General features: G+C 49.6%; 3 protein-coding genes across 3 annotated transcripts in view; 1 reads left to right on the top strand and 2 right to left on the bottom strand.

Moving 5' to 3' along the window:
* Nucleotides 1–16,564, top strand: part of PCNX3 (pecanex 3) — a 139,465-nt gene that overhangs the window by 33,141 nt on the left and 89,760 nt on the right. The gene's annotated exons all lie outside the window — the stretch shown is intronic.
* Nucleotides 79–10,968, bottom strand: KCNK7 (potassium two pore domain channel subfamily K member 7). The gene is made up of 3 exons (XM_053369647.1): nucleotides 10,050–10,968; nucleotides 3,497–3,892; nucleotides 79–2,457 (listed from the first exon to the last, which is right to left on the bottom strand). The coding sequence occupies exons 1-3, from the start codon at nucleotides 10,375–10,377 to the stop codon at nucleotides 2,240–2,242; spliced, it is 942 nt and encodes a 313-aa protein (XP_053225622.1). The 5' UTR covers nucleotides 10,378–10,968; the 3' UTR covers nucleotides 79–2,239.
* MAP3K11 (mitogen-activated protein kinase kinase kinase 11) overlaps nucleotides 13,018–16,564 on the bottom strand; it is a 30,495-nt gene continuing 26,948 nt past the window's right edge. Inside the window, exons 9-10 of the mRNA XM_053369646.1 lie at nucleotides 15,970–16,314; nucleotides 13,018–14,813 (exon numbers count right to left, since the gene is read on the bottom strand). Of these exons, the coding sequence (XP_053225621.1) occupies nucleotides 14,374–14,813; nucleotides 15,970–16,314 (785 nt within the window). The 3' untranslated portion in view covers nucleotides 13,018–14,373. The remainder of the gene's footprint in view (nucleotides 14,814–15,969; nucleotides 16,315–16,564) is intronic.

The raw sequence follows: 16,564 nt of genomic DNA, 5'->3' as shown, positions 1-16,564 counted from the left end.
CTCTGCCAATGGATTGCGACCCTCACCGATTACTGCAAGGGAACTGCCCTCCTCTGAAAGAGTCACACACACTGCCTTTCTGTGCTGCCCCCAAACCCAACATTCTCTGGGTGGTTTCCAAAATCACCACTCATTTATTTAGTTCTTCCACCCTTCCTCCCAAAGGACCTCAGGGTGAGGTAAAAATATTTTTTTAAAAAAAGAATAGGAAAAATATATTCTTATATTTTAAGTACCAGTGTTGCTGACAACGATACATAAAGTGCCTTGACTTACTCATGCAGCCAGAATAATTACCCTTTTGACAGCCAGATAAACATAACTGCACCGGTTTTGTTCAGGTACCTGAAGCCGAGGAACCAAATGCAGCCCTCGAGGCCTCTGCATTTGGTCCTTTGGAATCTGCCCAGGCTACAAATCCTCTTCTCAACTGTGGCTTTCACCCTAGTGTTTTGCTAGACAGGAAAATGCTCTCAAACTCTGCTAACACCTTGTGCTTTCCTGGTTGGTGGATACAGGAGTGAATGTAGAAACTCACCTGACGTACAAAGGTAAAATTTGCATTTGTTGCTTGGCTTGCTTTTGCTTCTGGTCCTGCGCCACCTCTGGCATGTGGCCCCCGGAACGCTGCCACAAAGGGAGTGTGGTCCTTGAAAATTCTTGTCTGTGATGCAGGCCTCCAGAAAGTAGTGGACATAAAATATCACACTAAAGGCCCATCCAGCCTAGCACTCTATTCTTCCACTGGCCAGCCTTCTGTCTCTGAGAAGCCCACAAGCAGGGCCTGAGCACAACAGCAGTCTCCACACCACACCTTCCTCTGACAGTGGAAGGACAGCATCATCACAGAATTGTTGGCAGCGTCCTCTAGTCCAACCCCCTGCAATGCAGGAATCTCAGCTAAAGCATCCCAGGCGGATGGTCATCCAATCTCTGCTTAAAAACCTCCAGGGAAGAAGAGTCGACTATCTCCCGCGGGAGACCGTTCCACTGTCAGAACAGCTCCTACTGTCAGAAAGTTCTTCCTGATGTTTAGTCAGAATCTCCTTTCTTGCAACTTGGAAGCCATTGGATCGGGTCCTACCCTCCAGAGCAGGAGAAAACACGCTTGTTCCCTCTTGCATGCGGCAGCCTTTGAGATATTTGAAGATGGCTCTCATATCTCCTCTCAGACTCCTCTTTTCCAGGCTAAACATACCCAGAGTGAGAAACATCTCGAAATTGACTGGGAGGAGCATACAAGGCCTCCCCATCCAAACCACAGCTTTCCTTCCTTGTATGTATGGAAGCTTTTAAAAATTACTATGTGTGGTGCAGCCTAATAGCTATGCATGTTGAGGGATTTTCATGGCTACTGCATCTCTTAGGTTCTAATGTGCTGAGAGGGGGGGGGGCACATTCATACCATATAATGCAGTACTTCAAGCACTAAGATACCACTTTAAAAGCTGTGACTTCCCCCAAAGAATCATGGGAGCTGTAGTTTGTTAAAGATGCTGAGAGTTTAGGAGGCCTGTATTCCCCTCCCAGAACTACAATTCTTATCATTCCTGGGAAGAGGGGTCGATTGATAAATCACTCTGGGAATTGCAGCTCTGTGAGGGGAATGGGGGTCTCCGCTTTTCACCCTTAACAAACTACAGCTCCCAGAATTCTCTGGTGGAAGCCAAGTGGCATTGTGGTTGGTGCTTTTTACTTACGTTGTGAATGTGGACCAAGAAAGAAGGAAGGAGAGTTCTATGTGAATCTAGGAGGTGGTGTCAAATTTGCACTGCTTCCTGGATTCACCTTTTTTGGAAGAGCGATCGGACATAGCTCAACCATGCTTGAATGGAGTCATCCCACAGAATCACAAAGTGCTGCATTTGAGGAGAGGGTTCAGTTCTTGCTGTTTTGTTTTCCCTTTCTCCCCTACAGAAAATATGGGCTTTCTACTTATGGCTTCTCCATGCCCTGCAAAGCCTTTGCTTCCTCTCTGCATGCTTCTCTATCACATGTAATCTTCCTCTCTAGGGTGCAAACTGAAGGCTGGACATGGGCAGGGGGAGCTAAGGGTGCAGTTTCTTATTTTTACATCAGTTAAATTTGCACCCTGCCTTTCCGCCAAATGGCACTCAGGGCAGTTAGCAACAACAACAATAATACAAATATAATAAAATACAATAAAATAGCAAGAACGCAAATAAAGAAAAGTAAAGCATCCGGTGACTGGGGGAGGGTTGGCTCCCCCCAGGAGATGTCAAGTGGCACCTCTTTCCATAGGCACATCTTGGGAAGTGGAACCAGACACTGTGGCCAAGGCAAGCTGGTCTCTGGCCAAGATCTCCAGACGGTCGTCGTCCTCCTGGGGTGGGTCACTGGCAGGAGCGAAGAAACGCACAAAAGCCCGGACTTCCTGTAGCTGATAGGCCGTCTCAAGAGTCACAAGCATGGCCAATAATCCAACAAGTAGATAGCCTGGTGTGTGTGTGAAAATAAAGGTCAGTGAGGGAGGGGCAGCATTATTTTTTAAAAAATCTCCCCACCTGATCTTGGGCATGGTCGTAGCATTTCCTAATCATGATGCCCCCTTTATAGGCCCTTTCCACCGGAAAACAAGCTACTAGTCCTCATTGTTTCAGTTCCCCCATTTGACAATATTTTGTACCTTGCCTCCCCTTTCATTTCTCCCTTTGACTTCCCACCCATGCCTCATCTACCTACCCACCCTCTTGACTGCTTCTCTCATGGCCAGCCTCCCCATGTCTCCCCTACCTCAAACCCCACGTTTGCTATGGAGGTCTTGATCCAGATTGTAAGCCATTTGGGGCAGAGACAACATTGCATCTAGGTTCACCTGCCGCCTTCGTTATATATATTTTAGGCACCGGGCGAAAACGTTCCTCTTCAACCAGGCCTTGGGCTGATTAATATTTTATACCCTTTTAAATGTGTCTGTGGGAAGGGGGAGGTTATTGTTTTGCTATTTTGTTTTACTTATTTACTTATTTTTATCCTGCATTTGATTCAGTGAACAGTATTGAACTCTTACGAATGAAGGGCGGAGCAACAACAACAACAACAATGTTCTAGCTCGCATCCACTGCAAAAAGTGCATTGTGAAAGTTGTTTCCACTTCTGTTTCAAACGCTGCAGAAGGTCAATAGTCCCCATTTTACAGACTAAGCGGAAATCTGAGCCCATCTGCTTGGTCGAGCCCATTAGCTAAGTGGGAATTTGAACAGCTTCTGGCTAGTTTAAATGCCTGACGAGAGAGAGACAGAGAGAGAGAGAGAGACTGACTTAGAAGGAAGTTTTCCTTGAAGCCTAAACCTTCAACCTTAACACTTTATTCCCAACCAGTAGTGCAATGGCAAATTCAGAAATGCAGGGTCCCTTCATGGTGGAACAGCCATGTCCCCTTCTAAGATTCCATAACTAAGAAGATAACAGTGATCTTATAATTATGCATTAATAATAATTAATAAGTGTGCAGCAGCGCCGCCTAGTGACTTACAAGTGATGCTAAGCTCGTAGAGCTCGTGCAGAGGCGGCTGTGAGCTCCCTCGCGGCACGTAGTCGCCCAGGCCGATGGTGCTGAGGGAGATGAAGCAGAAATACACCGACTCCAGGAAGTTCCAGCTGCCCTCCAGGGCCCAGAAGCAGATGGCAGGGATGAGGATGAAGAGCCCCAGGGTGGCCAGCCCCAGCCCCATGGCGTGGACAAGGGCCACGCGGGCCAGCGGGAAACCCCAGCGTGTCTGGATGTACTGGACGGGACGGTGGCTGAGGAGGGGCAGAAGGTGCTGGAGCAGGCAGGCCAGGAATAACAGGGTCATGGGGATGCCCAGCAGCGAGTACAGGATGCAGAATATTTTGCCCAAAGCCGAGAGAGGAACCGTGTGTCCATAACCTGTGGGCGAGAGGAACAGGCGCCGCTGCATGAGTCTCCGCTATGTGGCCTGCCTTCCCACAGGCCAGACCCACCTGCTAGGCTATAGCCTACTTCTTTGCACCTTCCATTGGGTGCTTTTTTCCTGGTAGGAATGTGTCTTTGAATTCTGACGACGTCTCACAGAATGAGGATAGAGCTCCAGGTGTTGCCTTTCAGCTAGATCTGCTATGTTTGGTGGAAATGATTTGGAGCACACCAATATCTGCTTTCGAAGTGCATGGGTGCAGCCAGGATTGATTCTGGGTGGCGGGCAGGACACCTGTGACCATCCTCTGCCTAGCAGATTTGGAAGGAAATGCCTCAACAAGTTGTTTCTTCTGAACCCAAGTGCTCAGAAAAATGTGTCAAAATCTTTCTATAGTTTCTACTTTTACTTAAGTGCTTTCATTTATTTGATTGATTTTGGGGGGCGGGGGCAGCTGCCCATGTCAGACTGACTCGCGTTGTGTTTTCCTCGTTGTACGTAACAGAATTTGCACGCCAGTCTCTTGAAACAGAAGCCCCTTGCATTTTCAGTATTCCTAAATGCTTAGCTTGGGAGCACACAGAACAAGGCAACCTCAATGTTCTTCCTATGCGCCTTCTCCAGAGTGACCCAAGAGCCAATCCTCACTGGCTGATTCTCCGCCTTTCACTTTGATTGGCTCCAGGTCAGCACAATGAATGGGAGTGCATCTTCTTAGTGGCTAAAGGGCTCCCCTTTCGCACTGTTTTGGTGGCTCTAGGGTGATGGCAGGGTCCCTGCTGCAGAAATAGTAATGTGCCTTTGACCCTCCCCAACCACTGACTCCCCCCCCCCGGCCACTGCATCTCTGGGGATAAGGATGTTTTAAATGCATGGTATGCCAGAGACCATCACACCAAGTGCTTCTTCTGGTTATAATAAAATCATTGCCTCCCTGTAGCTTTCTAAAAGTCTTCTGCAAAATGGGATGGGCCGCTCTAGCCTCCTCTGTAATTTGAGCACTAGTCTAGGCGTGTCGGTATGGTGAATTTTCCAGATAGGGTGATCTGGATTAACTCCAGGATGTCAGTGTTTTGAGCTTTTTTATTGTGGAAGAATGAACTGGCATAATAACAGTCTCTCTATGCAATTTGCTGACAGGCTAGAGACAATTTTGCATCTCCTGCCATTAAAAAAATATTATTATTAATTATTATTATTATTATTTACAATAATTTATAACCTGCCCGTCACTCTAGAGCCCCAGGGCAGGTTACAACAATTAAAAAACAACATTAATATTAAAACACAATAATGCACAATTAGGGTTGCCGCATTTCAAACAGTCACAAAACTGTTGAGCTTTTTTTATTTTTTTTGAAAAATCTCAACAACAACAAATGAAGCTATTTTAAGTAAATTAGACAAAATCTACACTTCCGACATGGGAAGTCCCGGACAGTTATGCAATTTCCGCCTGGACACTGTTTCCGACAGCCAAATCCTGGCTACGTCCGGGAAATTCCAGACATATAGCAACCCTATAACAATATTAAAAACAGTTAAAAAAACAAAAATTAAAAAATAAGGTGGCTCCTAAAATATACAGTGTCAAGAGGCCAGAGGTCAGGATGAAGAGGTGCTTCTTCAGTGTTCAATGAAAGCTGGATAACAAAGTCACCAGATGCATCTCTGTGGCGAGAGAGTTCCACAACTTAGGGGCTGCCCCAGAGAAGGCAGGCTGCCACCCCACCAAGTTTCTGAGGGCAGTAGATCAATCAAAAGGGATCTGTAGGGAAGGAGGCGGATCACTTGGGAGCTGAGGAGTTTAGGGCGTTAAAACACTGATGTGAGCACCTTGAAAGAGGCCTGGAAACCAATGCAGCTGTTTTGAATCAGGGTCTATCTGAGATCTGAAGAGGACACCAGCCAGTAATCTGGCCACTGTATTTTGGACCAATTAACGTTTCCGAGTTGTCTTTCATACCCTCCAACATTTTTCCAATGAAAATAGGGACGTCCTATTCCATCATCATCATCATAATTTGATTGTTTATACCCCGGCCATCTGACTGAGTTGCCCCATCTACTCTGGGCTGTTTCCAACATATATAAAAAACACAATTAAACATTAAAAAACTTCCCTATATAGGGCTGCCTTCAGATGTCTTCTTAAGGTTGTAGAGATTCTTATTTCCTTGGCTCGGGAGTCGCATAACCCTCCGACATTTCTCCAATGAAAATAGGGATGTCCTAAGGAAAAGGGGGGCATTCCGGGATCAAATCAGAAAACCAGGATGGTTTCTGTAAATCTGGGACTGTCCCTCTGGTGAAGCGGCCAGAGCTGAAAACAGGCACTCTAGCCACCAAGTCCAGTTGAGGCTCCATTGACAGTGCAGGAGGACGCCAAACTGCAGATTTACTCCTTCCTGGAGAAAGCAATTCCATCCAGGGCAGGCCGCCTCTCAGACATTAATCATTCTGATTGTGTGTGCAGAACTATTTTGAAGTATGTTAAAGGGCAACTGATCCAGGTTGTATTATCTTTGCGTCTGTAGTCATACGAGGGTAGGGCTTTTTCTGCTTTTGGTTTTGCCCAGCTGATCCTCAGCTGCAGGTATAAAATACGCAGGAACAAGCACCATTCATTTGTCACCCCAAAACACCACCACCTTCTTCTGATGTTTAGCGTCATTCGGGAGGGCAATAACTTAAGTGACAGCGGTCCCATTTTGCAAGCAGGAGTTTTGACTTTGTTCAAAGGAGCAGGGAGGCAGCGATGGGGAAAGGCCTTTCTTGGGACCTGACAGCCAGGACAGCTGCTGCCAGTCAGAGTAGGCAACACTGGGTCAAATGGGCATGTTGCCCTTTCTCCCCTCTCTGCATTTGCAATGGCTTTGGGCAATTGGCAACCCCCTGCTACCCTGCTTCTGCTCAGGGATTTTGCTCACTTATCAGCTATAATATTGTTGTTAAAAATATTTTTATTTAAATATTTTCATGGATAACAAAGGTACATATATTGTCTCTGTTTTAAGTTCATAGAATCCTATCTACAGGTCAGTTACGTTTAGTGTAAGATACTGCTGTCATAGGCATTGTGAAGAGAAAACATGTGGAGAGAGAGCGAGGTGGGAGAAAGAAGGGGGGGTAATGATTTTTCCTTCTTTTGCATAGTATCCTTGCAGGGGTTTTGCATCAGTGTCACGTGGATAGGTTCTTCATCTATTCATTTATTAGTTTTCGTTGGAGGGGAGAGAGATTGGGGAGCCCAGAGCATGGCTGGTTGCATTCAGCTGATTGCAGTGAGTACTTTTGACAAACTAAATAAATAACTCTGGTATAAGGCATTTGATCCTTTACATCTTAATGCCTCTACTGCCATACAAAAGCTCATTTCCTCTTTGTACTTTGTGGATGGGGAGCTGGAGCTGGTTGGTGGGCTGGATCCTGACTTCCTCCAAGCCTCTTGGACCATTTTCGCAGGGGAGGTGGGACTGCCCACCTGTCAATCATCTGATGCCACCATGAAACCAAACTGTGCTGCCCAAAGCACAGGAGATTGCAGGCACCAATGGCCAGCCGTACTTTCTGAAGACAATCATCTCCTGCACCCAGTTCTTTCTTTTGAATAAAGTTGCCTTCCCCAACCAGGGACATTGCAGCTGCTTTGCACCACAATTGCCATCCTTCTGTAGGAGTGTGATACAGTTTTTGGCTATCTAAGGATCAGCACTTGCAGAAGAATTTGCATTATGGCACAGGAAAAATGCTTTTCCCTGACCTCTGCACGTGGTTAAGGTGCCACCCCAGGCCACCGTTTCTATGGACTGTTAACATTTTGGGAACTCTGCTCATAATTTGCAAAGAACGTATTTGCTCATGTTTTCTGGAAAGGCGGAATAACATGTCTGAACAAAGCTCATCCATGGATGTACCCAGTTTGAAAAAAACACACGAAATGGGTGTGTGTTAGCCAGGAAAGAGCAACCTCCATTCTAATTTGTTTTGTGGAACAGTAATGCAGTGTGCTATTGTTCTGCGTTATCCTGACACTGAGAATCTAATGTGCCCTCTAGGATAATAAAGGCTTTTCATGACTATTAGCCCATGGCGACCTGATGGCGCACTGCCTTTAAGAGTTGGAATCAGGCCATGTTCCTAGATACACATGGTTAGGCAGGATCACAAGAAATAAGTGTGGCACCCTATTCTGTGCTGGGTCAGGCTGCATCGCGAGTGCTGTTCTGGGCACCACATTTTGTGAAGGGTCTTGACAAACTGGAGCACGTCCAGAGGAGGGCAGCCAGGCAAGTGAGGGGATCCGGAAACAAATTATTGTGTGGAATAGAGCTGGTTATGTTTAGTCTGCGGAAGACATTATGTTTAGTCTGCGGTAGACATTCCAAGGGGACGCGGGTGGCGCTGTGGGTAAAACCTCAGCGCCTAGGACTTGCCGATTGCATGGTCGGCGGTTCGAATCCCCGCGGTGGGGTGCGCTCCCATCGTTTGGTCCCAGCGCCTGCCAACCTAGCAGTTCGAAAGCACCCCCGGGTGCAAGTAGATAAATAGGGACCGCTTACCAGCAGGAAGGTAAACGGCGTTCCGTGTGCTGCGCTGGCTCGCCCGGAAGTGACCCGGAAGTGTCTGCGGACAGCGCTGGCTCCCAGCCTATAGAGTGAGATGAGCGCACAACCCTAGAGTCTGTCAAGACTGGCCTGTACGGGCAGGGGTACCTTTACTTTAAACATTCCAAGTGGGACATTCCAGGATCAAATCAAACCGGGATGGCTTCTCTAAATCAGGGACGTCCCTGGAAAATAGGGACACTTGGAGGGTCTGGAATTGTAGAGTTGGAAGAGACCCTGAGGATCATCTAGTCCAACCACCTGCAATGCAGAAACGTGCTGCTGTCCCATACAGGAATCGAACCCACAACTGTGGCATTATCAACACTATGCTCTAGCCAGCTGAGCTATCCAGTGGAGGAAACCCTTCTCCACGCAGCTGTTTTTATTTATGGTCTTGGTTTTTACTGGCATTTGTATTTGCTCTTCAGTTTTAATGCTGGCACCTTTTATACCCACGTTATGTTTACACTGATTGCAAAGTCCTGGCAAGATATAAATGACTGATAATACTTTTGTTTTGTTTATAAAGGCTTGAGTCAATGTATGTGGTGGACATGCACATGTGGCTCAGTTCTGGGAGGAAGTATTTGTTGAAATAAAAGCAATTACTATGCAAAATACCTGTAAATGCCCAGTGCTGGCATTGCTCAATCTATTTAACCCTAACCAACAACTTAATCCCTTAATAAGTTATATTTTATTAGTGGCCAGGCTTTTTGGTTAGCATAAACTATATATTCCCCTCTACACGAATGTTTATCAGGGATTTCTGATGCATTACCTTAACTTCATCTTCTGGTTTAGATTGGGGTGTTTTATTTTTTTAAAATTTTTTTGCTTGCTTCTATGACATTGTAAGGTGTTGCAAGACTATAACAACATACCTCATAAATGGCCAACATGCCTTTAAATTACCATTAGGTAAATAAATGAAAGGGATGTTTCTCTGTGCAAAGCTTGCCATGCAGAAGGAAGCTCAATGAGCAGAGTGCCTGGCATAGCATACAGAAAGCTGCAGGTTCAATCCCCAACATCACCAGCTCAAAGGATCAGGGAGCAGGTGAGAGCAAAAGTCTTTTGTTTGCAGGGGACTTTAGCCAGCCACTGCCAGACATGGGGCAGGTGGCTCTCCTGTAGCATCATCATCAATGATTTTGCCTTTTTGTCCCTTCTTTTCCTCCAAGGAGCTCAAAGGGGTGTACATGGTTCTCCTCCTTTCCATTTAATGCCCACAACAACCAGACCGAGAGGCAGTGACTGGCCCACGGTCACCCAGCGAGCTCCATGGCCAAGTGGGGATTTGAACCCTTGTCTCTCAGGTCCTAGTCCGACCCTGTAACAGCTGCACCACAGTGGCTCCCCTCCCAACAGCTGGGCGGTCAGGACGGTTCCTCCATCCTTGCTGCTCACAGCCTGAGGCTGGATCAGGGAGCTGTGTGCTTGGGCAGCCTAGGGCAGCTGGAGTCTCTCCCGGTTGGTTTTCTGCCTGCGCCGCTCCAAAAGGAAAGGGATGCCCCCCGGGCTGAGCTCGACGACCTACCTGTGGTGGTGAGGACGCTGGCGGTGAAGAAGAGCGCCGAGGTGAACTCCCAGTTCTCGTCTCCGGAGACGTTGCCCAGGCCGGAGACGCCGTAGTTGCCGGCGTCGATGAGGCGCTCCAGGAGGCCGGCCAGCCTCTCCTCCGACAGGCACGCGCGGTGCTCGGCCAGCAGGCGGGCGCGGGCGTCGTGCAGGGCGGCCAGGAGGGCTCGCTCGGGAGGCCCCTCCAGGCCCGCGAAGACGGCGGCGCCCACCAGCAGGAAGAGCCCGTAGGCGCCCAGCAGCAACCCGTAGCGCCACGACGGCGGCACGGCCGGACACAGCGCCATCCTCGACGGCCCGGCCCTTCCCTCTCCCAGCAAGCGAGCCAGCAGCCTCTTCTCACCTGTCCCAGGTGAGCTGGCCTCAGCCCAGGGCGCGGCAACCGGTTCCTTTTCCCCGTGACGCACAGCTGCTTTAACCCTCGCAGCTCGGCTTCCCGGGCGCGCCGTCTAACTTTGCACAACTCATGGCATCCATCCTCAGCGAGAGTGCGCTTCTATGCCCAGAGAGGAACGCAAGAAGAGCAAAAAGGACCCTTTTGGGCCGGGGGGAAGGGAGGTCTCCGGCTCAATCCCAGGCTTCTGCGGGTAGCGCTAGACAAACAAACAAACAAACAAACCACGAGAGCTGCTGCCAGCTAGAGTTTTCCCCACTATAGTCAAAGAGCTTTGCATATGGGAAGTCTCAGGATCAATTTCCTCGCATCCCCAGGTGTCTTAAACTGGACACGGTATTCTAGATGAGGTCTGACTAGCAGAACTCTTGCTTCCTGTCACTTAAAGAACATCGGAAGCAGGAGTCAAGATCCACGGTCCATCTCTCTCTGTTGTCTACACTGGCCGGCTGACAGTTTCAGACCTACCTGTGAGATGCCTGGGATTGAACCTGGGAGAGTCTACACACAAAAGAGGTGCTCTATTAATGCAGTCCAAAACCACACTGGCCATTTTTGCTGCTGCTTCACAGATTAGTACTTTTCATGCATTTTGCATTAGTATATAGAACATAGGGGCGCAGGTGGCGCTGTGGGTTAAACCACAGAGCCTAGGACTTGCCGATCAGAAGGTCGGTGGTTCGAATCCCCGCAATGGGGTGAGCTCCCATTGCTTGGTCCCTGCTCCTGCCAACCTAGCAGTTCAAAAGCACGGCAAAGTGCAAGTAGATAAATAGGTACCGCTCCGGCGGGAAGGTAAACGGCGTTTCCGTAAGCTGCTCTGGTTCGCCAGAAGCGGCTTAGTCATGCTGGCCACACGACCCGGAAGCTGTACGCCGGCTCCCTCGGCCAATAAAGCGAGATGAGCGCCACAACCCCAGTCAGCCACGACTGGACCTAATGGTCAGGGGTCCCTTTACCTTTACTATATAGAACATGCCATGGAAGGGGCAAGTGTGCTACCTCCCCCATTCTGACCTACCTCCACAAGTAGAAGGGTGATCTTCTGAAGAGTGGGGGTCCTGTAGTCAAGGTGGGGTGTCTGTGTATTTCAGAACCCTTGAAAATCATGATTATAAAACATGCCTCCTTGTGTATTGGAGTCTACAAGGCCACATTGTCACTCTCTAACTTGCCTTTGGCAGTGATTTTTTTTTTGGGTAGGGTAGCTAGCACACTCACCCCCTCCGTTTTTAACAACTTTCAAGCATTTAATAGTGATTTTACCCTCTTGGCTCTGCCCTTCAACTTCCTTTTTTAACCAATTTCCTCATTTTGAGGAACTTTCCTCTTTTGAAATCAAACATGGCTGTGTTGTATTTTCTTGGCAACTGGACAGTTACATGGATATTTAATAGTGTTAAGAGGGACAGGTGGGGCTTGTCAACCTGGGGAGGTAGCCCACCTAGGCGAAGGAAAACTCTGCTCTTAAACCTCTGCTGCCTTATGGAATACCTTCAGGAGAAGAAAAGGCTAAGGAGTAAACCTTACACAAATTCAGATTCTCCAATACGGTCAGATGGCTCCTTGTACGCCCCCTTCTGGCAAGCTGGTGCCGAACGTAGTGCTCTGATTTCCTTTGTACCACATCATGAGGCCGGGAGTGGGGATCTTGTCGTCACTTCAAGGCTGCTAAAAGCAGCAGTTTGACTTCACCCCCAAAAGCACACTCCATTGTTTCTCGAGACAGATGGATGCCAATGGTATTATTGTCACTGCTCCCAATTGGCTTGACAATACATATTGTGTCCGGTCCTGGGCATCACTCAGGATAAAATCCAGGGTCAGTACACCAGCTGTCATTTAGGGTATAGGAGCCAACTCCTAGGGGCTGAGGTCCCTTCGCCCCCTCCTCCGACAAAATATTTAACCACACAGCCCTATTGGAACCTTTCTTGACCTGTGGCATACACTCCAGCCGAGTTTCTAACATTCTGCTTTTAAAGAACTCCCCTATTCCCCTCCCAATTCTCTGTTACAATACTCAGTGCCCTGTGAAGAGGGATTGGTTGTTATTCCACAAGGGGAATAGGGGTCTCCTAACAACTCTCAGCACCCTAAACAAACTACCCTTCCTAGGATTATTTGTGGGAGGAAGGCGTGACTGTTTAAAGTGGTTCTAGTTACAGGTAGGTAGCCATGTTGGTCTGCCATAGTTGGGGGGAAAAATAATAATAATCTTTCCAGTAACACCTTAGAGACCCCCTTCTTCTTCTTCTTCTTCTTCTTCTTCTTCTTCTTCTTCTTCTTCTTATTATTATTTTGTTTAAAGTTGTGTCGTAGTGCTTTGAACGGGAATGCGGCCGAAGTTCCAAGTTATCACAAATGCAGGTATGGAATAAGACAAGGCTGATGTTTTGATTCTTGCAGATGCCAGTCACCAGATTAAACACAGAAGGAGTTTGCACTCTCTTTCTCTCTCTCACCCTGACCCACACCCACTGTTAGGGAGGTGTTGCAGACCCCCTTTATGGACCATTGGAGACACATGGGATGGAGGCAGCAATCAGAGGTTTATTTGGTCTCATTTCACAGGCTTGGCCCGTCGCAAGTTGAGATTGGGCCTGACACAGGTGGCTCCCTCGTGGAGTGGGAGGTGCACGAGGGAGCCTGGCACTCACATGGGAATTTCAAGTAGGGTGGGGAGAGGGGAGAGGCGGACACAGTAGAATTGCACATTCAAAGTGCTAGTGGCTGTCAGACTCCAACCAGGAAAAAGCACTGCTTTTTTTCGTTGCAAGTGCAGCCCGTTGCAAGACATTCTTTGCTTTCCTCTTACACGTCCACGTCAAAAGACGGGCACCAGCAGGTGGGGCAATCTGGCTCCAGTGTGTACCCCCACTCTGGGCTATCTCCTCTCATGTTTGTGCAATGTGGCTTGCTCTTGAATGCTGCAGAGCATCCTCAGACCTGCTTGGGTCAAGATAGCCATGGCAGGCTCCCCTCCTTGCATAAATTGGGAGGAGCGATACCCATTTTGGGGACAAAGGATACAGAGAAAGGAGAGTGGAGTCTTGCTTGCTTCACAGGCTCTCCATGCCAACCTTGGCCAACTTAGGAGTCTGCCAGACGTTTTGGACTACAACTCCCATCAGCACTTGCTGGCTATGGGATGATGGGAGTTGTTGCCCAAAACATCTGGAGGGCTCCAGGTTGGACAAAGCTGCTCCACCTCCTGCCCCTGCATTCAGTGGAGAGAGAGCCACTAAGGCCTAGTCATGGAAGGGGGGAGCTGTGCCCCTCATGGTGAATGGAGAATCAGTACGCAATGAAGACAATAGCTGCCAGCGAGCGAGCCTGGCCAACGCGGGGGAAGCCCCACAAGCCATTCCAGCAAAGGTGGAGGAGAGGAGAGTGACTTGCCAGCGTGGGTCTGACCGGTTAGTGTTCATTTCATGGAGGGGCGTGAGAAAGGGCTCTCTGCTCTCCCTCACCTCCACCCCCACCCCCTGCCCAATATACACAACCCCTCATCACTTCCGTGGGGCCCTCAATACTATCCCGTGGTTTGACATCCCTGAAGGAATTGGCTGAGAAAGAAGCAAGGTCTTCCCAACACTGTTGAGGTTAAGGCAATCAGTGAATGGAAAGTGGGGAGGAAGGGAAGAAGGTACTTGGGTGTGGGGTGTGTGCCCACCTCCCCCCTACGGCATGGGAAAACCCCCCTCTCCCCCTTTGACAGCGATTCCCGTCTCCCCTTTCGACAGCGAGCCCATGCTCCCAGCCTTCGACTACATTTGCAGCCTCATGTCCAATCACAGTTGAGCGTGGGGTTCAAAGTTCAAGGCGCCAACTTCCTGAACGAAAAGGTGCTTCGGGAAGGCGGGACCTCCTTCTTTTGCTTTTCCCTTCACTTTGGGGCCGTCCGTCCTTGAGCGGATGCAGCTGCTGTCCACCACGGCAGATCCTCTTCGGGCGGAAGCGGCCGGGAGGTCTGGCGTGGCAACAGAGAAGGGCTGAGCCGCCCGGGTGGACCCAATCTGGACGCGACGAGGAAGGGGTCGGGGGTGGCTGGCACTGTTGGCTCCCTCAGGGCTGAGAAGTCCCCACAGGCAAAGGGATCGGGAGCCGCAAAAGGGTTGGTCCTTTCAGGACCCAGTGGCTTGAACTGGCGTGGCCCCAGGCGAGGGGACTGGACTGGGGAGGAGCGGGCCCCAGAAGACACAAAGCTCCAGGGGTCGATGCGGCTGCGGACGGGAGAAGGGCGGGGCCTGGAGATGAGGCTGGCGTGTGGGGAGGGGCGGGGTGAGCGGGGGCTGCGGGGGGAGGAAGGAGAAGGGAGAGCACCATCTGTAAGGAACAGAGAGCATAATAATAATATAATTATTATTTATACCCTGCCCATCTGGCTGGGTTTCCCCAGCCACTCTGGGCAGCGTCCAACAAAACACTAAAATATAATAACCTATTAAACATTAAAAGCTTCCCTAAACAGGGCTGCCTTCAGATGTCTTCTAAAAGTTTGGTAGTTATTTTTCTCTTTGACATCTGATGGGAGGGCGTTCCACAGGGAGGGCGCCACTACCGAGAAGGCCCTCTGCCTGGTTCCCTGTAACTTGGCTTCTTGCAGTGAGGGAACCGCCAGAAGGCCGTCGGAACTGGACCTCAGTGTCCAGGCAGAACGATGGAGGTGGAGACGCTCCTTCAGGTATACTGGACCGAGGCTGTTTAGGGCTTTAAAGGTCAGCACCAACACTTTGAATTGTGCTCGGAAACCTACTGGGAGCCAGTGTAGGTCTTTCAAGACCGGTGTTATATGGTCTCGGCGGCCGCTCCCAGTCACCAGTCTAGCTGCCACTTTCTGGATTAGCTGGATAAGCACATGTTAGCCATGATGTCCCTAACTCAAGCGGAAAGAAACCCTGGGGGGAACTGGAATCTGGTTGTGAAAGTTCAAAAAACTATGTTCAGCCATGCCACTGCCTTTTACGCTGGTTTAACACCCAGATATTCGGCTAAGGCCTCCGTCCTACGAAGACAGGAAGCTACGATACCACTTTAAACCCCCCCCAAAGAATCCTGGGAGCTGTAGTCTGCTAAGGATGCTCAGAGCTGTTAGTAGACCCTTATTTCCCCTCACAGAATCACAGGGAACTCTGGGAATGGTAGCTCTGTGAGGGGAATAAGGGGGTCCTCTAACAATACTCAGCTCCCATAATTCCCTGGGGGAAGCCGGAACGGTTAAAAGTGGTATAATAAGCACTTTAACTGCGCCAATGTGGCCCAAGTCCACTGACCCATCTAGCATTGCCGACAAGGACAGGTATCAGCTCTCTGGGGCGCAGGCAGGGGGACAATTCCAAGCCCTAGCTGGAGATGACAGTGGGGCTGACCCAGGGGCTGCTTGCCTGAAGAGCGTCTGCTCAGCCTCTGAGCTGCAGCCCTCATCTGCACCAGATCAACCCCGCCCCTCTGCAGCCTCCTAAATTCTCCTGCCAGGACTTACCCCATTTCTGGGTTTTGTTGCCGCGGCCTTCCACAAGTCTCGGGATCTTGGGTGACATCTGGGTCCAGAGAGGAGGCAAGGCCCCCCTGTTGCCCCCAGAGGCCACATCGACGAGGAGATCCGTAGGAGGTTCCTCCTTGCACAGCTCCACATGGACGGTGGGGGTGGAGTCTTGCGGAGGGGAGGGCGGCGGGGGCTCCTGCAGGGCGGACGGAAGCTCTCGGCCCAACCCGAGAGAAGCAAGCAAGGCTGTTCCCCGAAGCAGGGCCCGCTGGATGAGCCGGGGGGCACTGGGACGTTCTGGGACTGGGTCCTCGGTTTCCGGGGAGTCGACTGGGACACTGCCTGTTAGGGTAAGAAAGTTGGAAAGTCAAACCACAACCTGACATAGTGTTACAAACTTAAGTCCCCACTTAAGTCCCCACTTAGCTAACTTAAGTCCCCACTTAGCCCACTGAAGCCCACTCAGTTTTGCGGGGGGCAGCACAAAATGTGGGGTTTGCGGCAACAAACCAGCAGACTGCTTTGGCACTGGATTGAAGTCAATCAGACAAGGTTGGGTTTGGGGTCATTTAACAGTGACCCCGGTTTGAGT

This window comes from Podarcis raffonei, chromosome 16 (assembly GCF_027172205.1).
Source record: "Podarcis raffonei isolate rPodRaf1 chromosome 16, rPodRaf1.pri, whole genome shotgun sequence".
NCBI lineage: Eukaryota > Metazoa > Chordata > Lepidosauria > Squamata > Lacertidae > Podarcis > Podarcis raffonei.
The sequence above is the reverse complement of the archived record's forward strand: the minus strand, read 5'-3'. Positions and strand labels throughout refer to the sequence as shown.

Excerpts from the sequence above, each read along its gene's own strand:
- KCNK7 (XM_053369647.1), bottom strand. The coding sequence starts at position 10,377 with ATGGCGCTGTGTCCGGCCGTGCCGCCGTCGTGGCGCTACGGGTTGCTG. Across the intron at positions 3,893-10,049 it reads CAGCGTCCTCACCACCACAG|GTTATGGACACACGGTTCCT; the intron begins GTAGGTCGTCGA and ends TCTCGCCCACAG. Across the intron at positions 2,458-3,496 it reads CTACGAGCTTAGCATCACTT|GCTATCTACTTGTTGGATTA; the intron begins GTAAGTCACTAG and ends CACACACACCAG.